Genomic DNA, 25,844 nt, shown 5'->3' with positions numbered 1-25,844 from the left:
TGAAAACAAGGTATTTTCTGATTAACACTCCAAAGGGGCTCTGCCAATTTCCACTGCTGGTGGAAGTTTAAGAGCAAAAAAGAAGTAAGCAAGACAGCCCTCTGAAATGCCGGGGTGTAGGCCCAATGCACACAGGTAAAAAGCACAGGCTGAAGAAGTAGAGGCAGGTCTATCACACCTTCAGGGAAATGCAAATTTAAACAACAACGAGATACCACTAAACACCTATTAGAATGGCCAAAATCCAGAACACCGACACCACCAAATGCTGGCAAGGAGGTGGAGCAACAGGAACTCTCATCCTTTGTTGGTGGGAATGCAAAATGGTACAGCCACTTTGGGAGCCAGTTTGGTGGCTTCCTACAAAACTGAATACACTCTTACCATATGACCTAGCAACGCACTGCTTGGTATTTACCCAAAGGCGTTGAAAATGTATGCCTACACAAAAACCTGCACACAAATGTTTATAGCAGCTTTATTCATAATCACCAAAACTTGGAAGCAACCAAGATGTCCTCTGGTGAGTGAGTGGATAAACCAACTGGTCCATCGAGACAACGGAATATTATTCAGCACTAGAAATAAATAAGCATGAAGGGATCTTAAATGCATATTACCAAGTGAGAGGAGCCAATCTGAGAAGGATACATACTGAATGATTCCAACGATACGACATTCTGGAAAAGGCAAAACTATGGAGACGGTAGAAAGTTCAGTTGTTGCCTGAAATTCTGGGGTGGGGGGGCAGGGATGAATAGGCAGAACACAAAGGACCTTTAGGACAGTGAAAATACTCTGTATGATACTAAAATGGTAGATATTTGTCAATTATACATCTGTCTAAACCCATGCAGTGTACAATACCAAGCGTGAACTGTAAGGTAAACTGTGGACTCTGGGTGATAACGGTGCATCAGTGCAGGTCATCAACTGTAACCAATGTCCCACTCTGGTGGCGGATCTGATAACGGGGGAGGCTCTGCATGAGTAGGGGCAGGGGGTATGAGAGAACTCTCTGTATATTCTGCTCAATGTTTCAGTGAACCAAAAACTCCTCTTAAAAGAAAAAACTCTTTAAAGATAAAGAGGGGGAATTCCCTGGTGGTCCAAAAACTCCTCTTAAAAGAAAAAACTCTTTAAAGATAAAGAGGGGGAATTCCCTGGTGGTCCAGTGGTTAAGACTCCACGCTTCCACTGCAGGACTGCAGGGGACATGGGTTTGATCCCTGGTCAGGGAACTAAGATCCCACATGCTGCACAGCCTGGCTAAATAAATAAACAAGCAAATAGATAAATGTCATGAGATGGACAACGGTATCATTTAAAAAAATAAAAAAGAGTGGAGGCAGCAGGACTTAACTGCAGACCCAACTGCAGGCCAACATGCAGCTGGGCCGAAGGACTCCATGCAGGATTCCCGTGGAACCAGAGGGAAGTGGAACAGCCGCCCACACCTCGTGTCCATCCTGGAAGGGGTGGTCCTTGGCCTCTGTCCCACAGCCCCACTCATTCACGTGCTCATTCAGAGCATTTACTGAGCACCTGCTCTGGCCTGGGTGTTGGGGATGAACACTGCTAGGAACCTGGGCTGAGTCCAGGAGACCTGAGACAGAACTGCCACTCAGAGGTGGACACAGCACACAGGGAAGGAGCATGTCCATGCACATCAGGGATCGGGGGACTTTCACAGAGCACAGTGTCTGAGCTGAGATTTTTCAGGACGATGAAACTTACCAGGCAGAATGCCAGGGGCAGACGTTCCAGGCGTGTCACAGATGCTGTGGAGCCTGAAAATGTGGTGTACTTGGTGGGCCATGGAGATGGTGGGCGGGGGTCCCATAGTGCTATCAGTGCGGGGTGGAGGGCACGAGGGGGTGCAGGGGGTGAGCAGGAGCTGATGCTGGACACATGGCTGAGTCGGACCTTGCTGATCCGTGAGATGCCAAGGAGTGTGGGCTCAAGCCCGCAACTCCTCACTCATCAGGTACCAGTCCCGCTGCTTCTCTCTGTAAGGCCTCTCCAGTCTGTCCTCCAATAGGATCTCACGAGGGACGGATCAGATGATCCAGGGAGAGCACCATGCACGGTGTCCAGCACACAGTTAGCGTTAGTTTTTACCATTAATTATTTTGCCACGTAGGGCAAAAACACTACCTGCGAGTCACATTAGAGTCTCAACAGAAGAGCAATTGGGCGATGCCAACACACTAAGTATCAAGAAATTTATTTGGAAAAACTAAACATTCTTTCCCCTTCTCTCAGTCTGAGCAGCTGCTCATTAAAGGATTTTTTTTTAAACAAGATACAACTAACTGTTTGCAATGATTTTTTAGACGAGATCGGGTGCATTCAGGGTGGTACGGCTGTGGTGCAATGATTTTTTAAAAACCAAGGGTCAGAATAGGACAGGTGGGAAAGGTTGGGGCAATGAGTCCAGTGTATGATGTGGCCTTCTGTTTTTGTCCTTGGGCCACTCTATTATACCCATCTGGGGTAGATTTCATGGCACTGGCCATCTCTGCAGCAGCGTACCAGAAGGTGTATGTATGCCCTTGTTCTAAACTAAAATGGCAATTCTGCTGTTCACGGCAATGTTATCTGAAAAACCAGTGGCAATACAAGTTGATTTACAGGCCAGCAATCACATTTCGGAGCATTCATTACTCAAGGACTCCAATTCTCATTTCCCTTTATAATTTTAATTTACAAACCTTAGTCTAAATATAAGCCTGGCTGTATTAGTCAGGGTTCTCCAGAGAAACAGAACCAACAGGAGATACACACACACACACACACACACACACACACACACATCTATACATATGAGGAGAGCTATTATAGGAATTGTCTTTCACAGCTATGGAGGCCTAGAAGTCCCACAACCTGCTGTCTGCAAGCTAGAGAACCAAGAGAGCGGGCGCTGTGATTCAGTCCAAGTCCAAAGGCTTAACTGTGTGTGTGTAGTGGGGCAAAGGGGGAGTTTAAGTCCTAGTCTGAGTTTTGAAAGCTGAGAACCAGGGGCAACAACGTCCAAGAGGAGAAGAGGGATGTCTCAGATCAAGCAGAGAGAGAACAGATTCACCCTTCCTCTGCATTTTTGTCCTATTCAGGCCCTCAATAGATTGGATGAGGCCTGCCCACACTGGGGAGGGCAATCTGCTTTACTCTGTCTACTGACTCAAATGCCGATCTCTTTCGGGGACACCCTCACCGACACATCCGGAAATAATGCTTTACTAGCTGTTTGGACATCCCTTAGTCCAGTCAAGTTGACACATAAAATTATCCATCAGTTGACGTGTACATATTCTATGGCCATCACTGCCGGGCTTATCTTCACCTTCTCTTGAAATTCCTTAGATGTACATACACAGAACCTTCTGGCAGAGACACGATTTTGAGGAAGGGACCTGCAGCTGAGGTTATCCTGACAGTCAAAACGTACACAACATCCACTCAGAGATTTCTGAGAACCTTGGCCCTCTCCTCCACGCCCTCCGTATGGTCTGGCTGGTCCCATGATGAAGCCGAGCCTGGCATTTTGCGAATCAAATGTGGTCCAAAGAAAATGACAGAAAGACATGGAGGCGAGCGTGGGAGTGAATAGGTGCTTGTAAGGCTATATATTTCTGTGGGTGGACACGCCTGTGATCTCAAGCATCATGTTCTCACGCACCCTCCTTTGCTGTCAGCACACTTCCTGACTACACGAAGAAAAACACAAACCCATCAATTTTAATAGATGCTCTGGCAGACTTGGGCCGTTCTCACAGTAGCTTGGGACCCTGGGTGTTTTTGCAGCTTTCAGCCATCATTCTGAACTGGGACGAGGTTGGGTTTAAGGGCAAAAATGCTGAAGGCTGGAAGAATGATCTCAGGTACTGGATTCTGTGGTCAGAGAAGGGCAGCAGGAATTCACCTGGTGACCAGCGGCTCCTTCAAGCCTCAGAGGAGCAAGCAGCTGCTTCTGCCCTGCGTGTGAAGTCTAAGCCTGGCGCTGACCCACCCCAGGAGTGAAAATTCAAACCCGGCCGCCGTTTGGTCTTCAGGACGAGTTTGCAGCTGTTTTCACGGTTTGCAGCAGCGGTGCAAGTAGAAGTAAGAAGTCTGTTCCCAGTGAGTGAGCAGACCTTGACTGCTAAGAGGGACAGGAAGAGAATTTCAAAACATCTTACAGAAAAAACCTCCGCCTGGAAAGTCAAAATTGGGGGTGGGGTTTGCTAAGTGACACCACCAGGGGTTGGTTTATAGCAGAGCGACCAGATCGGCAGGCTGATGACTGTGGAGGTGTCACTGTCATCTATCCCTCTCTGTGAAGAGAGGCATTTCAATCCTGGGCCAATGAGCCATCAGAAAATGCTATTTCTCATTTTGGAAAAAAACACTCTAACCCAGTGGGATATTTCACTGTTATCTGTTCTCCTTATAAATATGGTGATGGTGGCAGGGGGGAACGCAGGCCCTTAGAAATTAAAGCCATATGGATACCATATTTAAAGAAAAAAACACAAAACACAACAACCCAGGCCGTTACATTATTGCTGACCATAGGAATTCAGTATTTATAATTTACATTCTTTCCCATACTTTGCTGTTTTTCAGAAGTGAAGAGCAGAGGTTTATGGCCTCGCCGGATCGTAAATCAGATTCCTGAGGGTAGAGGGAGCTGCTACGGGCAGGAGGAATTGCCCTCTGACAGTTTGCAGAACGCACGAAAACATCAGGAAAAGAATCCAAATGGAGAGAGATGGGACCCTGCTTCAAGGAGCGTGAGACACCGGTTATTCCTTCCACCGAGCGTGCAACCAGCTGAAATCACACCAAGGATCAACATCTGCAGTGGCCTGGAGGTTTGGCCATCGCTATAAAGCGAGCACCAGGGGTAGGGGAGGCAAAGCCGTGGGCGCCCCCAGGGGCTCTTCATAAGCCATTTGTCGAGGCTGTCTGGGAGCAGGGCAGGGGGACAGATGGAGGCTCGGGTCCGGTAATGGGGCTTAAGACATGTGCCCAAGAATTAAGACAAGGAGCCTGGAGTCGGAGAAAGAGCGTAAGCCTCTGGGTTGATCTGACGCCCCCTAGTGGCTGTGTACTCTTGCGTCAAGTACTCAAGCCTCATGACCCAGGAAAACAGGGATGGACAGCAAACTCACAGGACTGAAGAACACACATACGTCACAGGGGTGTGTGTGTGGGGGGTTGTCACAGGGACCCCCTTCCCCTGGAATTAGAAGTGCTGCTCTGGCACATGGCTCTGCAGCAAAGCCAGCTGAGTGCTACGGTGGCCACTAGGGAGACTCGAGGGAAGGAGGGGTTTCCAGGAGCCCCATCCAGAGGTCTCGCGAAGGATCCCGGTCCTTCAAATGCCTTTGGAAGATTTGTTAGCGGTGGCCCTAGTGAACGCATCCCCTTGCTCTTGGCCTGGATTTCACACAGTCTAAGAGAAGGTAGAGGATTCTCAACATTTTGAAACCTGGGGGTCTTCATAAGCTTTTCCCAGGTTGCGTCCATAAAATACCTAATCAGCCCGTGAATACGTAGTTGGATCGATGAGACCGAGTCAGGCAAGTGGGAACAAGAAGGTTTACAGTCCAGATTTTCCAGTATGGATTGGAACATAAATCCTGTCCGCAATTTGACACTGTAATCAAGGCTATAATATGTATACTTCAGACATGAGAATGCAGTATTTTAGGTCTTTGGTCTCAGGTTTATCTGCTTTTCTTTTAAAGGCAAACAAACCTTATTTCCTGTGTTGTAGAGCCACACGAGTCCCCTTTACTCAGTGTCCAGAAAAGGGGTACACGGGAACACTGGTATCTGAGGCCCTGGGGAGACCGTGTGGAGGCCAGGCACATCGGAGCAAACCTTCCTGCCATTTGGGGCATATGGGCGCCCACAACTTGCAGGCCCTTGGAGAATGTTTTCAGAGCATTCCAGTAACAAAACAAGCAAACAAAATGAACACCTGGGGCACAGGAGGTTCAAGCATGAGCCCAGAATGGCTAAGTAGGTTGGGTAGTTGGTTGCCATCAGCTGGGAAAGCAAAACTCTCAGGCAAATTCTATTTTCTGAATGATGTTTCTGTCCTCACTGGGTTTACGCGAAGAGGATGGAAGAAAGGTAACGTCAAGGTAGACAAAATTGCAGATGAATTTCTCAAAGGGATTAAAGGCGATCTTTAGTAAACATAGGTGACAAGGAAAATTTTACATTTCAGCATTCCCACACACTAAAAAAACAAAAACCAAAAATATACACATCCAACTATTTTCCCCCTTCTTTGGTAGACATTAATAAATAATTCCTCTAAATTCACAGAAGACAGCAAAATAAAAAACCTGTAGGTATTTATTGCATCAAAGGTAATACCAGAGTTAAATTAAAAAAATTTGTAACCTTCACCTGTGATAGTCCTAGCATCAGGTTTAGAATAAAATGTTATAAAGTGAAATGCTGTAAAAATCTATTATGGGCTAGCAACCAGACTCTGAAGCCCATTGGTCGTAGCCATTACTAATGCTGAAACTCACAAAGAACCAAATCTCAAATATAACCCTTGCAATGTACATGCACGATGAAGGCAAGAGATGCACCTGTAATGAAACACTGATGAACAGAAGTCTTGGTTCTCCTCACATCTTGATTTCAATCATAAAAGTGGGAAATACATTGAGGATTTGCAATTACCTACCTGGGGGATACCTGGTTTTCATAGCAATAAGAACTCTGTAAGTGAAGCCCACCTGGTGAACACGCGGGTAACCCTACGCATAATTAAAAGAGCACAGAGCACACAAATTAATCCCCCCTGTTTAAAGTGCTCACTTCCTCTGGTTTCCAATGGTTAAATTTTTTCTTTTCCACCCTGCATTTAGCTCCCCCCGTAAGGGCCTGAGTAACTGCACTATTATCAACAAATAAGGCAACCCAAGGGTCCAATTCCACAAGGAGACCCCTGACAAAAAGAGGTATCACTTAGAGATGATGCAGAGCGGCTTCAGAGGGGAGACCAATAGGGCTGAACCTGATGTATTTGGTAAAGAATTTTATTTCTCCTAGGTGAGTACTTTACTCATGAGCTCACTACAGAAGCAGTCATGGTGAAAATAAGACTGGCATTTATAGAATGTCTTTTATCATCAAAATGCTTAAAACAGGTCAATGAAGTGTCCTAGCATTGCTATGGGAGCAGTTTGGCCAAGGCTTTTACAAATGGTGAAAACAGACACAAGAAAGGCAGGGAAAGGCCACGGAAAGACCAAGAATGACAAAAAAGAAAAAGTACTCAACACTCCATGCCATGCTACATACAGAGAAATATACGTAAAGAATTCTTCGCGTATTACGTCCTAAACAACAGTGCCTTTTAAGAGGGCAGTCTGTAAATGGCAAATGTGAGATCACTTGCATTCAAATCGTTTCTGATACTAAATGACAACTCTGATTAAAGGGATTAAAGGCGATCTTCAGTAAACATAGGTGACAAGGAAAATTTTACATTTCATCAACGTGAAGCCCATTTGCATAGAAATGAGTGGAAAAAGTAGACCAAACCCAGCAGCACAGTTTCTAGGAGGAAATGGCAGCCGTGGATCTGGCTGGTCAAGGAAAGCACTAGTTTTGGAAACACTGTAGTCAAGAGCTCTTACTGAAAGGGAAAAAGAAAAGATTAAACTCAAAGAAAGGACACGGAAAGGAGCTGAGGACTTTCCCGGCCGTTCCGTACAAAGCCACTGAGGAGAGACTGTCTCACATGCACTCTGCTTTCACGTGACCCAAGGAAATCCAAGTCATCGCAGGTGGGCGGGGGCCTCTCCTAGGCCGGCCTTGGAGAAGGAAACGTCTTCTTCAGCTGCACCCGGCTATTGATCAGAGGAGGGTTAAAGCGCCAGAAAACGAACTTGGAGACACTCAGGGAGGTGGCCCAGCACGAGGACGTGGAGTTGAGGCCGACGACGTACACGATGTCCGTGATGCACAGACGTGCTCGGAGAAGCAAAACGAAACAAACTCACCTACTTTCAAAGTCAAACAAATTTTACATTGTGCCTCTGTTTAAGAAAGGCCTCTCTGATGGGTGATAAAAGAGTGCGGGGGTCTATGGGACAAGCACCTCTGCCTCTCTTCAGGACTATCACGGGAAGCATGGGGCCGCTGCTGGGACCGCAGGGCCGGCACAACCCGGCGCACCAGCCCGGTGACTGGCGACACTTCTCTGCTGGCAATGAGCACAGCAGGTGATCCTCGCTTTGCGTGACTCATTTAACCCCTTCACCCTGGGATTCTTTTGCAGGCAAAGAAAAACATGACACTTCTATGGGTAAAGACTTCCTTAAAGGGGGAAAAGACATCGAAACCTTTGTGCTCTGTGAAATGAGGGAACAAAAGGGTTGCTTGCAGCAAGTTTATATCTGTAGGAAAATCAACTGGGTACCGGCCACTTGCTAGAGAAAAAAAATCCAGCTTGGTTGATGTAACCATTACCCTAGTAAGAAAACAATGGCTATCTTGTTCATTTCCTCTTGATCACTTGGGAAGGTTAGGAAAAGGGACATATGTGTCTGTAAGCCCTCTAAGTACACATTTTCTTCTCTTTTCTTCTCACTACGTGAAACACATACACATTCTTATTACCCTAAAGTCACTTGAAAAATACGGTGATTGCTTACAAATAGTGGAAAATACCAATGAGAGGCAAAGAAACGAGCACTTTACAGAGACAGAATTTGATGGGCTTTAACGTGAACCGTTTTATTTAAAACAGGGATCCATCAGAGGTGGTGAATATCAGGGTCAATGTTCTAGAGCATGGCACGGATGGATGAAAGGGAATACTCACCAGCACCTCACACGGGACTGAAAGACAATGTCAGCAACACACCACGGAAGGAAAACAAACAAAATGGAAAAGGCACCTGGGGGGGAGGGGCTGCGGTGAGCACTGCCTCTCGGCAGGTCCACGCCTGTGCACTGTGGATAAGTCTGGACAAGCGACATTGGAAAGGGAACAAAAAGGTTCCGATCTGAAGCCCAGGATCCTACGTGGGTAGCTAACCTTTCCTCAGCCTGGTTTCCACCCACCGCTGTGTAGTTTCAGGTCCTAAAAAGGGGAGAAGGCTGCTGAAGTGTAACACAAACTCTCCCCCCCTTTTTTTCTCTAGGAAAAAATAGAGAAATCTCCCCCAGTTCAACCTCAGAGGTGGCTTCTGAAGGCTTGTAAGCATCCTGACATAAAAAATAAGAAACAACAAAATAAAAGACAGGTAAATGGCCTGGACTTAAACCAGTCAGTCAAACGGAAAGGCAGATTCAGAAAAATAAAACCTGGTGACCAGTCCGTCAGCCGTCTGGTTGGCGCCCTGCCTGAGTGAAGATGTTTAAACTGCATCCACAACACACGCACGCAAGCACAGAACTGCTTCTGGCAACTGAGTAAATAGCTACCCTCTCCTTTGAGCACGGTCCTGCTACCGGTGACCACGTGCCAAGTGCTGAAGTTACAAGAGACACCCAAGTGGCGAAGGACCCCCAGCAGTGGTCTGCCCCGTGTGGCCGGGTCTGTGGGCAACAAGACTTATGCTCTCAAATAATGACCCCTCCCAGCCCCCACTCCTTCCCGTTCACGCTATGCGTTTCGACCTCCCCGCAGGGAGGTCCAGCCGATTCCGTCCCCTCCTGGTTTGAGGCACTCCCTGGAACATCTTTGATTAACCAGGGTCCTTCATTTCTTTCCAACTCCGTTGGTGACTTTTGACTTGGAATGTCGATTCCTTCTTCTGGAAGAATGGCTCTCGCTGTTGCCTGGATGCTTGGGTGGGCCATCTTCAGAACCTGGCCAAAGGAATCGGGACACACCGTCACCGTGGGCTATGGGCTCCCGGCTCGGGGCTTCTGAAGCCTCTGATTCTGGTTCTCCCTGTCCGGGCCGCCCCACCGCTCCTCCACTGGTCCTTGTGCGCCATCTAGTGGCCTCGTTAATGAATCAAGGCACAGAAGCCCCGGCACTGAGCTAGCACAGCTGGGGCCAGGGTGTGCAAGCCATGGCTCCACAAAGACAGGAGCGCCCTGAGGATGTTTACGTTCACACCGTAGGGCGGATCGTGGTCATGGTGATGGGGACCAGAAGCGAGAGCACAAATAACATCGAAGCACAAAGGAGGGACAATGAAAACAAACCACATGGGTGTCGAGTCTACCTTAGCAATCAAAGGACGCATCAGCTAGGTGTCCACACCTTGTCCTGCTACACACCATTGTTTCTAAATCCCTAAATGGGAATGGATTCTTGACTTGGCAAAGATCAAAGATATTACATGCCCTCAATGGTTGGATCTGGAAGCCACCTTTACAAATCTGCTGCTCATGACAGGCAGCCCCGGAGCCATAGACTGAAGATGCCACATGCCCTCAAGCAGCTCACGGTCTGCAGGGGCGGTGTCGTCTGTCACCCTCTATCATTTGTGTGGGAGCTTAGAGAAAGACGTCTACAGTGGCTGAGTGCTGGGCAATCATCAGGCATCAGCCAGGTGGAGGGTGGAGCCAGGGCAGTGGTGGGGTGAGGGTGGGCATTCCGGGTAGGGGTGTGTAAGGCCTGGAAGGTCATCGGAACTTTCTGGCATTAGGCTGGCTCTGCCCTCGGGCTGAGAACATGGCAAATCTCTGGCTTAGCAGCTAAGCCAAAAGGTTCTCTGCTCCAGGGCCCAGATTTTTTTTTTTTAAGCTGTCTGCCTTTCATTTAACTATATCTCTACCATTGCTTGTTTCTTTTAGTCTTTTCAGTGGAGAACCCGGAATTGCCATGGACTGATCTCTAGGATGGTTCTGAATAAGGGAGCCCAGGGGAACCCCTGTGCCTACCTCCATCAGCATTCCATAACAGGCTGCTGATTCAGGAGAAATCATCTCAGGGTGACCAGCACTCGGTAGTGCTGGGGACAGCTGTGATGAGCTTCACCCCAAAAGAACTCAGGAGAGCAACTGCCTCAGCAGTGTTTTCCCCTCCCTTGTCCCCGCTTCTCCGAGCGATTCTGTGGGTTAAAATTCACGGTCCCTGACATTCAGTTCTCTTCCTTCAGTCAAGCCCACAATCACCTCATAACTGACATGGAATTACTATCCAGTGGGTCATTGTTCTACGAGTCAAATTCTTTAAGATAACCAGGTGGCCCCAAATCTTTCCAAAATGCTCCTCGGAGAGAGGCCAGTGGGAGATCCCTGACTACACTGTTGAGAGCCCCCTCGTGCTGGCCTATCTCTTGAATGAACACGATTAAGTCGATCCACCTCTTCGGAAAGCTTTCTCCTCCTGGCACACAGCTCTTCCTAACGCTTTTCACTCACGGTGAAAGCCAAGAGGAGGAACATCCCCATCAGGATGCTTGAGACAGTGGGATCTTGTTACGTTTTCCTGTCTCAGAAAAGGCAGAACCACGGGGCACCTCTTCCTACGAAGCAAGTTTCTTGGGCAGAACCTGTGAGCACTTTGCATGTTTCTTAATAAGTAACAGGAGACACGCGATGAGTAGGTTTGAGACCCTTCAGGGCATATATTTATCAACATTCGGAAGATAAATACTGATGCTAAATCCCTTTACTGGGCCTTGGGAGGGAGAGGACCCAGGAGCGTTTTTAACAAAGAGCAAGAGAGAGATACCTTTTGTACCTTTCCCGTGAGGCCAGGAGATGTCAGGGCTGTAGGTACCATCTTCACACTCTGAGTAGGTCTAGGGAGAGAGGCAGGCTTAGTGGTGGAATTTCAAGTGCTCCCGGGAGGAGGGGGACCAGCAAACAAGCGAGGCTGCTCAACCCCGGCCTCTCCCGGGCTGGGGATCCCCACCAGCAAGTGCAGGATCACCTCACGCTTATGCTCTCAGCTATAAGATCAAGGCTATATCCCAGGGGATGCAGATTACATCTTCTAGGAAGCGCCTTTAGCTCCTTAGACTAAAAGTATGAATAAAGGATGAAAGCTGTTATTTTTACTTAAAAATAATTACAGTTGACAAGACTGCTACAGCATTTTAAGCCCACTCACATCTATCCTCTACCTTAATCTTCATCTACTATGAAGTGGGCAGGGCAGGAGTTTCCGGATGGGAGCCCGAGGCTGGGATACAGGTAGAGGCCTGGACAGAGTGAAAGACCTAGCTTTTCAAAAACTGCTCTGGGGCTTGACATGCAATTTAAAAAAATATATATATATATATAAACAAATAATTAAGCTTTAACCCCCTTAAGAAATGAGGATAAAAGTCCTGCCCTATTGAATAGGGCAGTCACACGTAAGGATGGCAACTGATAGGAAGTGAAATCTGAACTGGCTACGCTTCTAAAGCAGGGAGGCTGACACCCGGCTCTCACTGTGCCGTACATGCCACATCCTCACGTGCATGTGCTCTGGGCTAAAGCGTTAAGCAGGACGTGGTTAGTTTAAATAAAAGGCCATCTCCACCTTCCATTCTATACCTTTTCTCGGTGACCATAGTGCTCTGCATACCAAACCATGCCGTACAGACACAGGAAGGTAGTGAACGCCTGGAAGAGAAAAACAAGCACAAAACCATTTTATAAGTGAGGGTGCACCAAAGAATTCCACTTCCCGGAACTTCAGGGTTTCAATGGGAATTCATACACGATGGCTCGACGCATTTCTGCCTTCTCTCCCGGGATGCCGGTTACAGGATGGCTGGATGCGGCAGAGGTGAACCCCGGGGGGCAGCACCCCTAAAGCTTTCGGCAAGAAGAGTTCCGATGAGGCCACAGTTACCACTGTGACTCCACTGTCAGGGTGAAGATCATTTCTAGATGTGGATCAGGTGGGATGCATTTTCTGAACAGCTTTGCAGGTTCTGCCTAAGAGGACGGATAGGACTCTACATTGTATTTCTTTTTTTTCTTTTTGGCCTGATTTTCACAGCCTATCCTCTGTACCCTGCCGCCCATCACTGGAAAGAGTTAAAAGGACTTAGCTTGGGCTTCCCTGGTGGCGCAGTGGTTGAGAGTCCGCCTGCCGATGCAGGGGACACGGGTTCGTGTCCCGGTCCGGGAGGATCCCACATGTTGCGGAGCAGCTGGGCCCGTGAGCCATGGCCGCTGAGCCTGCGCGTCCGGAGCCTGTGCTCCGCAGCGGGAGAGGCCACAACAGTGAGAGGCCCGCGTACCGCAAAAAAAAAAAAAAAAAAAAAAAAAAAAAGGACTTAGCTTGTCAGCTTCTGAGGGGAAGAGGATTTCTGAATGAAAAAGCAGTTTCATTCAGTCTGGGGTCACAGTGGTGCCGGACGGCATTGAGGACACACACCCACGTGTAGGTGGCAGACCCCAGCAGGACACCGCTGCCCTGGGCTTGGCGCTGCTTTTTAGTCTCAGTAGCCCGACTCTGACCCCAGTTCTGGTTGCTTTTGTTTTTCTCAGTTAAGTAGATAGGAAACTAAAGCGAAAATAAAAATGTCTTGTGAGCCCTGGTGTGAAAAGAGAAGGGCGTGGTCCACGGGTACCCAGAGGCCAGGATCACCTCCGCTTCCCCCCATGTGTGCCCCACTGGCCCCCCTGCACCTTAAATTATACTCTAATTTAAGGAAAAAAATAGCACCTAAGAATCCAAAGTTTAAAAATGTGTCAAAAAACTACAAGTTGGGGAAAACTTCCTGGCTGTCTGGACTAAGCAGTGTGTTGGGCCAGGTCCTCCAGCCAGGCCTCCCCTTCCCCTCGCGACTGTAAGTGGATCACCAAAACCCAACCAAACCAAACTGCCCGTCCTGCCATGACATTTCTTCAGAATTCCTTGATTTAGGAACCCATTGACAGTGAATCCTCTTCAAGAATTGCTAACCTCCATCTCTTCCACTGCATTTCCTCTTGGGGACCTGCCACCTTGACCCAGTCATGGGAACAGTTGTGAAATCATGATGGACTCTTCCCTTCTTGAATAATTTTAATTCTTTCTAAGAATCGTAACTTTAGATCTAGAGGCATTGCCTCAGAGATCGTTAATTTCAATTCTCCTCATTTCACAGCAGAGGAATGAAGGCTCAGAGGCGACTGCCTTCTCAAAGACACACAGCTAGAGTGTGGCAAGACTGAAGCCAGAACACAGGTCTCTTTATATCCCTGGATCACATTTCAGGGACGGCTATCGAGATAAATACTGATTTTATGTCTACACATCTTTATATCTCTACTGATCTGTCCACTCATCCATTCCTGGAGGAAGCAAAGCACCATGGGAAAAGCCAGTCCCATCCCATCCCTCTGCACAGCCCACAGCCTGGAGGGTAGAGCCAAGGCTGCAGGGAAGGCTGGGCTGTGCGTTCTCATCACTGCAGCTTGTAGTCCAGCCCTGGCCCAGTTCCTCAGGTCAGTGACGTTCACTGAGTGTCTGCTGGGCGCACAGAGTCACCTTAAGTCTCAAGGAAGAAAGGAGTCCAAGCGCTCCAGCTGGCCATTCTCCTTCTACATCAGTGAAGTGTGAATAGCGGCATGGTGGAGAGGTAACATGAAATATAAGAAGATCCACTAACTAGTTCATTTTATATTAAATCCATATACAAACTGGTATAAATTAGGAATTTTTTAAAAAAAGCTCATATCCCCCATCAAAAAATTAGGCAATGAATGAATATATTCAAATTATAGAATGAAAACTACTTCTAATCTTTAACATATTCCAGTACTTGTTCAGATTTCTAATATACAACCACGATTAAATGTACGATTTTCACGGCATGGCAAGAGTGGGAAGACTAGAGCATCCGCAGTGTGTAAACCTATGTATATGTCAGCTCCTTGACAAAGAGCAGAACAGGTCGGCCTAGGTTTCACAGGGAGGGCAGGGAGGACAGGTTCCACCTCCGTGGACCAGTCGGTGGCTGTGCGGTGGCGGGGGTGGGGGGTGGGGGCAGCGCCGCGCCGCTAGACCATGGGAGCAGTCAGGGCTGGGCTGGCTGTCACTGCGCAACCCGCCCACCAGAGGGCAGGCGTGTGGGGCTCTTCCTCTTCGTCCCCCAGCTTCCTCCCTTCCCCTGGGAGGGCAGGCGGGCAGCTGGGGCTGCTCCAGCAGCAAACAGCTGAGCAGAGCTGGCTTTGCAGCGGGGCAGGCAAACACTGGCAGGTGCTGGGAGACAGATGCTTATCATCACGCTCGCCAGGCAAAGGGCCTGCCGCAGCTGCCAAGTTTACCACTTCACCTGGGTACAAGAGGCCCCTTTTATACACTTGTCCCAGGAGACAAAAGCGTGTAATTTATGGGTTTGCAATCACACCTGTGGAAATCTAGGCAAGCACCCACTTAAAATGTCAAGGCCTGGATTTAAAATGACAGTTGTATGGATTCTGTTTAAATAAAAGGAAGAAAGAAAGAGAAACGTGAGGGCTGAGAGCCAAGGCAGCACACCCCCCCCCCCCCCCCCCCGGTGTGGCTTCCACGCTATGGTAAGGTGTGCTCAAATCAGACAACTGGTGCGGGGGCAGCTTATTAACCAGCATCTGGGAGCTTTACTTCCACACTGATCTCAGATTCTGTGTACGTTCTCCTACCAGGCAAGGCGAATAATTGGGGGCTTTGTTTCTCTTAGTGTGGAGGCCTGGCGTAACTCAACGCTCTCTTACTCAATAATGTTTGCCTCACTCCTAAGATTGAGACCAATCTTGATCTCTAATAAAGGCCATGATTATAAAAATGTGCCAGGACCTTATTCCTTATTTCCACTCTTTTTCTCTAACTGGTAAATGTGCAAGGCAGTGGGGACCCCTAATCATCCCAGCCAAAGGCCTCTTTTCAGGCCAGGTCCCCCTCCACGGCGTTCATCACTGCTAACACCAACTGGGGGATTCTGCTTATCTTCAAAGTCCTCTTTCCTGTGGCCGCTTCTTGCCCTTGGCCTGGCCTCTAAAATGTGGCTGCTCCCCAGACGCCATTCTCAGCCAGCTTCTCCTTCCCACACTATGTTCCCCGACTCTTACCGACACAACGGCTCCAACCGTACCCTACACACAGGTGCCTCCCACCTCTTTCACCTCCAGCGCCGACCGAGTCTTTCCAGTGCTACTGGACAGACCAGAATTTCCAATGACACAAGACACCTTCACCTGTAAAATCTAAAAGTTCCTCACACCTAACTCATCTCCTTTCGAGGGGCTTCTCTGATATCCTCCAACCTGTTACTAGCACCAAAAGCCACCAGTGGCACAAACAGGAAAGCCTGGAGTTGCCCTCCCCAGCTCTCAGAAGGGGACATCGTCTATCGAGTTGGGCTCTGTAGCTCTCAGATCCAGCCCTTTCTCTGCATCTTCAATGCCGCTGCCTTGGATAGGTTCTCACTGAGGCCCCTCCAACACCCTGAGGCTCAGCCCTTCTCCAATCCGCCCCCCCATACTCTCCCACCCTCCAGCTGCCCCGTGAGACAGTCTTTCCTCTGAAAAACCTTCGAATCTCCAACCAAGACACACAGAGCCCATCCTACGCAGACGACCCCCTCCGCCTCCAACTCGCTCTCCTTCTTGCTCCCCAAACAGGTTGCCGTCCTCTTGTGACGCTGGCACGGGCATGGCTTCGAGTCTTTGGACGTGCTTGTCTCTCAACCTGCCTCTGTGTGTCCCGGTCTTTGTCCCTTGACCTCAGTCCTTTCTCCTCCCTGCGTGTGCCGAGTGTTTCCTGTGCTAGCGTCCGTGGGGACAAAAGGACAATGGAAACTTATTCTCTGTGAGCAGGAAGTGTCATGTGGAGGAGACCGATATAAATACCCCAAGTTACATCACACTGGGGCTAGAACTAAGAGAAACACGTACCAAATGCGGCTGGTCCCCCGAGGAGGGGTCGTCTAGTCTGCCTCGCAGGTGAGAGCGTATTGCATGCAGGACACGGATTTAAGTTTGGTCTTGGCATTAAGATTCACCAGGTAGAGAACGCAGGGAAAAGCACGCAGATCGGGCAGAGGAAGCCTCCTGGGTGAAGGCAAGACGACTCTGGAAGGATGGTGGGTTGAGGTATCTAGGAATAGTTTGGCGGAGCCCGAGCACAGGGTACAGGCGGCGGGTGTGGTGAACGATCCAGAATGACGGCCCTAAACACACAAGCACGACTTCCTATCTCAGCTGGTAGGTCTGTGGTGGGGATGCTGTTCCTTCTTGCTGTTTCTGTCTACACGGAGGGGGCTTCCCTGGTATAACACTCCTGCTTTCCCTCACCCCTCGCCCCTTCCCCAGGGAGGTGCGAGTATCTTAACGGACTAGGGAATAACAGACAAGGAAGCTGGGCGTCTCCCTTCTTTCCCTCTGGGTGCGAGGCCACCAGCGCAATGTGGGCGCCCTGCTTCCTGGGGCTGCAGAGGAAGCGTGTCTGCTTCTGGGGTTCACTAATCCGAAGCCCCTTGTTGGCACGCACCTGAAGCTGATACCGAAAAATGTGGACTCTCAGTAGTAAAGCTGCCGTTCTGCCTCCATAGCCTTCGTCCATCCTGACTATCTCTAATTGCTCTGAACCTGGTGGGGGGAAATGCTGTACTGTTAGGCCCTCTAGGCCCCAACGATAGGGGAAATGATTCTACGCAGGGCAAAGGGGTCCCGATTGGAATTATGGAAGATCACTCCGGCAGCAGTGTAGGGAATGGAGGTGAAGGGCAGGATGGAGAAAATGGGTGTCTAGAGGGCAGAGGCAGTGGGAACAGAGGAGGGGCTGGAGCTGGGCCACCCGGGTGAATGAATAGAGCCAGAGGGCTGACATGGGGGCTGACAGTGGAGAGGAAGCAGCCGCCTGGGTCTTAGGCTGGGGCACCTGAGGGATGGGGGAGCCGTCCACTGTGATCCTTTGTGACCCTGAGCACACATCACCTCCAGGAGCTTCACCCCAGCTTGTCTGCTGCTCTCTCTAGGGCTCCTCTAGCTCCGTGCACACACATCTTTCTTTTTGTTTTTTGCACACCTTTATTGGTGTATAATTGCTTTACAATGGTGTGCTAGTTTCTGCTTTATAAAAATGTGAATATAACAAAGTGAATCAGCTATACATATACATATATCCCCATATCCCCTCCCTCTTGCGTCTCCCTCCCACCCTCCCTATCCCACCCCTCTAGGTGGTCACAAAGCACCGAGCTGATCTCCCTGTGCTATGCTTCTGCTTCCCACTAGCTATCCATTTCACATTTGGTAGTGTATATATGTCCATGCCACTCTCTCACTTCATCCCAGCGTACCCTTTCCCCTCCCTGTGTCCTCAAGTCTGTTCTCTACGTCTGCATCTTTATTCCCTGTCACTAGGTTCATCAGTACCGCTTTTTTAAATTCCACACATACGTGTTAGCATATGGTGTTTGTTTTTCTCTTTCTGACTTACCTCACTCTATATGACAGATTCTAGGTCCATCTACCTCACTACAACCCAAACATCTTTTATGATGTTTGCAATATAAGTAGTTTGCTTGTGTAATTCCCACGTGGACTTGGAGATCCTCCGAAGGGGGACACCTGTGGAGGGGGAGCAGGAAATCTCCAGCCAGACTATCTGGGTTTGAGTCCTGGCTCTGCCACATGCTACCTGTGTGACCTTAGGTAAGTGAGTGAACCTCTCTGCGCCTTTATCTATAAAAGAGGGATAATAAAGTACCTCCCCTCAAAGTGTAAAGATCAAATATGCAATTCATGAAAAGTGCTTCAAACAGTGTCTGGCACCTAGTAAGCATGAATAAATCTTCACTATCACCTACCTGCGTGGCTCCAGCACCAGGGCAGCTCTAACAAGAACGTGGCAACATGACAGACTTATAAGGGACTATGCTAAGCGATACAGAGACTGAGAAACGGGTCATGTCCTCAAAATAAGTTACTGTCACACAGACACCAAGGCAGATCAAAGCTCACCAACGTAAGGAGGTATATGCTAAGTGTCTAATCAGTAAAACAGAGCGAAAGTCTCTACAACTTAGAGAGAGACTGGAGGAGCCCCACCAGCTGGGTGACCAGAGATCGCTCCTTGGACACGCCCTTGGGGAGACCTTTCTGGCTGCTGATGCCCCAGGGGGAGGCCCACAGTGGGCCGTTGTGAGGAGGGCCTTTGGCCCACGTCCCAGGAGTCCCGCCTGCCTCAACCTCCCTGTGGTCCCAGCAACGCCAGATGAGGGCTGCACGCACACCTGCCCACCGCCATGGGTCACGCTACAATTCACAGAGCTGGGGTGCCCATGCCAGACAGAAATGTGAGGAGCGCATGGTGAGATCTCCTGGCCCATCTGACACACTGTCCCAACCAATCCTTATATCTAGTCACACTGCAACAGAAAAAGTACTTCTGAGCGTTAATTCCGGAGCCTGAGTACAAAGGAGATCATTATTCCCTTTCATCGTTCAAGATAAAACAGGATAGAACAGGCTCAAGGTGCCCTGGCACAGTTAGGATTTCTAGCAAGTAACTCTAAAAATAGACACCACAAAAGGCAATAAGAAACACTTTAAAAATACAGAGTTTAGGGGCTTCCCTGGTGGTACAGTGGTTGGGAGTCCACCTGCTGATGCAGGGGACGCGGGTTCGTGCCCCGGTCCGGGAAGATCCCACATGCCGCGGAGCGGCTGGCCCCGTGAGCCATGGCCGCTGAGCCTGCGCGTCCGGAGCCTGTGCTCCGCAATGGGAGAGGCCACAACAGTGAGAGGCCCGTGTACCACACACACAAAAAAAGAAATACAGAGTTTAGTTTTGCTCCCCGCCCCCACCAATTAGACCTGAATGTGATTAAGCCTCTGCATCCAGCTACCGATTTACAGAAAGTATAGAGGACAAAGAAATCTGTTCAGTTACAGTAAGGATGGAGTCAGTAAAACCAGACTGAGGGAAAATCTAGAAGACAAAAGAGCTTGTTTCTTCAATGTAAAGGAGAGAGCTAGAGACAGAGGGAAAACTGTAGATTAAAAGAGACCTTTTATTAAAAGGCAGGCCGACCGACTGCAATCAGTGGATGTTGATTCAAATCAACTGCTAAAAAATACAAAACGTAAGGAAACATCAGAAATGTGAACGTGGATTAGCTATTTGACAGTATGAAGGAATTAATTCTTTTGCAGGTGTGATAATGGTATGGTGGTTGCACCAACCAAAAAGCATTCTTATCTTCTTGAGAGATACGTCCTGAAATAGTAAAGTGGGTCTGCTTCAAAGTAACCCAGGGTTGGGGATAGTGAGTATGGAATATAAGGACGTAAGACTGCCCATGGGTTGACAATTGTTGAAACTGGATGATGGGTGCATGAGGGGTGAGCGACCCCCTATCTACTTCCACGTATGTTTGAAATTTTCTATGATCATTAAAAAAAAAAAAACCCGAGTTAATTTTCTGGACCAAGTAAGTAAAAGGGAAGAATCTTAAATGTAAAATAAGACTTTTCCCCAAAGTAACAAAACAAATTAAGAAGCGCAATGACAGCATTTTAAGCTAGGCAAGATCTTGCTTCATTTGAAAGAGGAGGGAAATGTCCCAGGACAACGGAGCTGGGGGCCCCCAGGGCTCTTCCCTTCCGAGAGGAAAACACATCCTTCACAGGCTTATAAAGTCGGCCGGCGGGGAAGAAACTGTATGGTCTGATTACCTCCAAAAACACCTCACCTGGCCTATAAACAACCGTCTGTCATTTTGTACATAAACCCTTGGACAGTAATACATATGTTACGGGGCACTGTAACTATCCTTATCCCTCATGGCAGGCCTGACATTTTCAGCAAGTGTAGGTGAATTCTCATAAGCGGAATAAATGAGAGTATGATGCACCTGCTGAGGGCATTTGACTAGAACCTGCAAAGGGGACCAATTTTAGGTGCCATGTGGTCCTATGTATTTATTCTTGAACTTCAGACTAGTGGCCAATCTTGCGTTACTACAGTAGAATGTCCTGTCTATAAATTTCTAAGGAACCTTGGTACACAAGAGTGTTTTGTTTTGTTTTGTTTTAGAAGACACCATGAGGACTTTAACTAACACTTTTGGGTAAAAAAGTAATGACTTACCACACAAAGAAGCCAAAGCACAACATAGAGGATTTGGGTCTTAGAGAAGAGATCTTGTCCAAATTTTATGCAGACAATAGCTTCCAGGAAACCAATGACCCTGTTAGACAGAACAAGAGGTTAAATACGAATTCATCTTATCAGAGCATTATGCATTACCAGAAATATGCATAATTCCATCAAAAAGTTCAAGTGGTCATAAGATTTCTGCCCCAAACACTGGAAGCAGGTCCCCTACAAAATGACACTGTGCTTTCTTCAGGAATAATATATATTATTATATATACATACATATTTAGATTTAATTAAAAGTTTATTGTACTGTTACTCCTCTCTTCTTTTCTGCAGACTGTTTTTTTTAAGAGCAGTTTTAGGTTCATAGCAAACTTGAGAGGAAGGTACAGAGTCCCTATACCCTCTGCCCCGACACATGCACAGCTGCCCCCACTGTCAACATGTGTCACAAGTGATGAACCTGCATTGACACATCACCCAAAGTTCATAGGTTATGTCAGAGTTCACGCTTGGTGATGTACATTCTATGGGTTTGGACAGATGTATAATGACATGTGTCCACCATTAGAGGGTCATATCAAATGGTTTCACTGCCCTGAAAACCCTCTGTGCTCTGCCTCTTCATCCCTCTATCCCTCCCCAGAAATAATCAAATATTCTTTACATCTTCCTTCCTCACAGACTACAATCTCAACTCGTACGTCTTCATAGCCGGAGGCTGCCTGGTATCATCTAAGTCGGAGCTTATCACAATGGGTGGACAGTCACCCCCTTGGCTGGAGCCCTTGCAGGGCCAGGGAACCTACTACCTCTGTGGGCAGCTGCCTCTGCTGCTCAGTTTCTTTAGCTGTTGGGAAGTCGTTCCTTGTCTCAGGCTGGTACCTGCCTCCTTCCACCCCTGGTCCTAATTCTGCCCTCCGCAGTCATATAGGGGAGTGTGAACCTTCCAGGAGAGTCTTTCAGTAACTTGAAGGCAGCATTCACATTCCCTCCCAGCCATCTTAGAATTTCCAGATTTAATATGCTCCAGTTCTGCTGATGATAAAAACCCTTTATCCTCTGCATCTGTAAGCAATTTTGCTAAATCCAAAAACGATGGAAAAAATAACTTCCATGTTTTCCTCTTTAATTAAAACATTAGAGAAAAAAGCCAACCTTGTATAATACAACTTCATCTATGAATACTAAAATCAGACCTTTATTAAGGTTCAGAGCTTGAAGGTAAGAACGGATGAGGTGAGGGTAACATAGCCGGTCACGTGATCCCAAAGACTGCCCAGGAACAGCAATTTCAGATAAGGCCACCTTAGGTGTGCCTCGATCAGGACGGAATCTGGAGGGACTGGTCTTGTTGCACAGATAATCTCTAAAAAGGCAGGAAGAGGCCCAGAAGGCCCCCGGTCCCCTCCCTACTGGCAGACAGAGGTCACTGCCATGGTCAAATGGATGGACGGCTCTAAACAACGGAATGCCCAGAGTCAGAGCCACCTGTGCAAAGCAGAAAGTCTCCTGGACACGCCTCTAAAGAATCTGGAGCTGTCTTGGCCCACAGCCCCAACGAAACAAGGTTAGGAGTGGTCACCTGGATCTTTTCAGAGCACCCCCTCTTCCTCCCCAGCTCCCCGCCACAACAAAGGCTGGCACGTTGGAGAGCAGGGCTGAGGTCGACTGTCACACTGAAGTCGAGGCTGTCAGGGAAGCAGCGAGGGCAAGGGCGCCTGCCGGCGGACACACAGAACGTGTGCAGCCTCTTGCTGGGACGTCTTGCTGGGATGCAGGACTGCATCAGAAAATGTTAAGAAGAAGTGTGCCTACCTGCCCTTAACCAGACAGAACACCCAGAGCTTACTGTGAGAGGTGTCTGGGTATTCAAGCCGACTGAGGCAGCTTTCAAGAGCTTGGTGACCAGCAGACTAGACCTGTTTCTCCAACTTCTGTGATCTGAGACCCACGGCATGAAGCCTATTTTTCACTGTGGCCCAGTACACAGACACACGCGCACACACAGACACACACACACACGACTGAAACAAAAGTCACACAAAACAACCGGCCCCTTGCTCTGACATCTTCCGACTCTATTTGATTTTCAGAAAATGCTGTTCAGGACCCACTCAGTTGACTGCGTAACGAAGAAAAGAGACTGGAGGCCGCGCCTCCTGTTTCACCGTCACGGGCTGACCGTGCTGACCGCCCAGAGGCAGCTCCTGCCCCAGTTCACGCGCCAGGCAGGTCTGCCCTGCTTGATTTATGAAGAGGGACTTGCTCGTTTTCAGCATGGCCCACTAGTTCTCGAGGTTCACTAACCTTGATGTCACCATTCTGGGAGGACTCGAGTCTCTATAATAAAGCATCCTAAATTAGCCAACTGACCTCTGCATCTCAGATCATTTGCGTTTTACTTTCTTTTACCACTTTTCAGCAAGGCGCAGTTTTCTGGAGTGGCGTTTGCCACCATTCTCTGCCCTTGCTCCTCTCAGCCATTTCTCCCTCCACGGTGATTATAGTTTCAGACCGCCTGATCAGAAAAAAAAACTTTGTTGTAACACTGCCTCTCCCTCTGATCCGCCGTCTCTTTTTCCTCAACAGGTAAGTAGAGAGTTCTGTGGAAAATATACCCACGCTCCGTAGAGTAAGACGCTGGCAAGGACTTGTAAACGTGAAGAGAAAAATGCCCGTGGAAAGAAGAGGCATGTGGTGAAAGAAGGAAGTGCAGGGAAGATTCCCAGTCCTCGGACAAGACAGTGGGAAGGCAGCCCACCTTCCTCCTTCCTGTGACAGAAATATATTAGAAATGTGGTAGATGTGTGAATTCTCTCTCCCGCCAGATCAGTAATCAGTGGAAATCCATCCTATCCATAGGATGGAAATTGAGTCCATCCTATCACCCTTTAAGCTACTTTGGGTAGGAAAATCAGCTTACATCACAGAATTTATGAGAAACAGTGACAACGGCCCTTTGTCTTTTGGAAAGAAGGCGGTGGGAAACTTGCCTAGATCAAACTTCACTAACTCCCCAGAATCTGGAGTGAGAGCTCCAGACACAGACACAGACACAGACACACACACACACACACACACACACACACACACGCTTGGAACGAATGACAATGCAACGTAAGCAGCAAGTATCTCTAAATAGTTGATGTCTTTGGATGATGTTTCAATACGCATGTAATACAGGGAAAAAAAGTGACTCTGTTTAAAAATCTGTTAGGGTTTTCATCAGATTTTCTTTATGCTGTCACACTCCATTTAGAACCTAGGTTAGGTCCTGAATGTAAGCTCCCTGAGGGACTGAACTTCACCTACATGTGTGCTGGATGTCTCTGGAACTTCAGTTGCTAAATGGCATGGTGAGATGTTGATGGTATTGAAGCAGAAGAAGCACTTATTTGAGACACTGAAGAGTATCTCCCATTTAATATTGGGGGTTAAACTGGGTAACCCTTGCTTTCTTTCAAATCATTTAAATAGTTGTAAATTCAGATACAGCATTTGTATCTGTAATGAGACAATAAATTGTCACCATGTGTTAGTTTTCTTTGGGATAATAAAATTAGACCCTGGTAGACAGCAAGCAGTCGCTTTGTGGGGTCTTTCTGGTGTGAAAGTAACGTAAAATGTGGTTAAGCCCATCACGATATGTTGTCCCAAACTCACCATCAATTTCACAGGGAATTCATATAACTCATTTTCTGATTTATTTCAAGAAACAAGGTCTTCAAGTTCTACATGGGAATTATCTTTTGATTTCCTAATATTTTTTTAAAAAACAGTTTCTACACCCTCTTTGTGTAACTTGCCAATTAACTCCTCTAAATTTAAATCAGAAAAGGAATGTTAAAAATGAAAGACACACAAAAACAAAACTGCACTGAAAGGCACTTAATGTAGGGTTAAGAAATAACCCAAGAAATTCAGAGGCTAAAGTGGTTTTATATGTCCACGATAAAAGATTACTCACCCAAACACCCAGCACTGTGTTCCCACACGCTTGCACTGTGTGTCGGTGAGGTAAGCATAGTACTGTCTGAAAGAACAAAGGTAGAATTCACTGAGAGCTTCTGGAAGACCAGCAAGTCAATACAGAATTAAATCACTTTGACAGCGTGAGTATAAAAAATGTCTGCCTTGTTCCACATACTTGGGCTGCCTGGTCTAGTTCTATTTAAGGGAATAGGAAGCCAGTGCCTGTTGAAACCTTCCTGTAAGAGGCTAAGAATTTGGATCGGGTTGGAGGGGGATGGTTATTGGAGCCAGATTATTGGCAAAGGCAGTCTTGATTCAGACACAGACTCCCACAGCCCTGAGCCAAAGCCACCCCAGGTGGATGCCTCAGTCTCCCTCCACGGAGGTGATTCCAGAAGGTCTCCTGCATGGTCACTGTCTCCTCTGGCTCTTTCCAGGATAAAGGTTGCTGATCGTAACCAGGCAATAAATATATACATTTGTGGCTCTCAGAAACTGGAATGGGACTGTAGCTGCACCTCACTGTCACTGAGGCCAATAACTGAATGTTACTGACATGATCAGAAAAGAGGTGATGACATGGAGGTGAGAGGCTCAGTGCAGCAACCATGCAATAGAAATACAGTATGAGCCTCAAATGCAATTTAGAGTTTTCTAATAACCGTGTTAAAAAAGTAAAAAGGAACAGATGAAATTCATTTTAATAATTAATTTATATATAATCCAATGTCTTGAAAACATTATAAAGAAGCATTTTATATTGTGTTTGCACTAAGCCTTCAAGGTCCAGTGTGTACACGTACAGCACATTTCAGGGTGACCGGCCACACTCCCAGTGCCCAGTAGCCACACGTGGGAGAGGCTGCCTGTG

At 47.8% G+C, this 25,844-nt stretch overlaps 1 protein-coding gene across 1 annotated transcript in view; it reads right to left on the bottom strand.

Moving 5' to 3' along the window:
- Nucleotides 1–8,738: 8,738 nt before the first annotated feature.
- Nucleotides 8,739–25,844, bottom strand: part of PTDSS1 (phosphatidylserine synthase 1) — a 65,081-nt gene continuing 47,975 nt past the window's right edge. Inside the window, exons 9-13 of the mRNA XM_030862939.2 lie at nucleotides 24,969–25,034; nucleotides 20,987–21,086; nucleotides 12,469–12,537; nucleotides 11,657–11,726; nucleotides 8,739–9,834 (exon numbers count right to left, since the gene is read on the bottom strand). Of these exons, the coding sequence (XP_030718799.1) occupies nucleotides 9,725–9,834; nucleotides 11,657–11,726; nucleotides 12,469–12,537; nucleotides 20,987–21,086; nucleotides 24,969–25,034 (415 nt within the window). The 3' untranslated portion in view covers nucleotides 8,739–9,724. The remainder of the gene's footprint in view (nucleotides 9,835–11,656; nucleotides 11,727–12,468; nucleotides 12,538–20,986; nucleotides 21,087–24,968; nucleotides 25,035–25,844) is intronic.

The sequence above is a fragment of the Globicephala melas genome, chromosome 17, assembly GCF_963455315.2.
Source record: "Globicephala melas chromosome 17, mGloMel1.2, whole genome shotgun sequence".
NCBI lineage: Eukaryota > Metazoa > Chordata > Mammalia > Artiodactyla > Delphinidae > Globicephala > Globicephala melas.
This window is presented reverse-complemented; position numbering and strand designations above follow the sequence as displayed.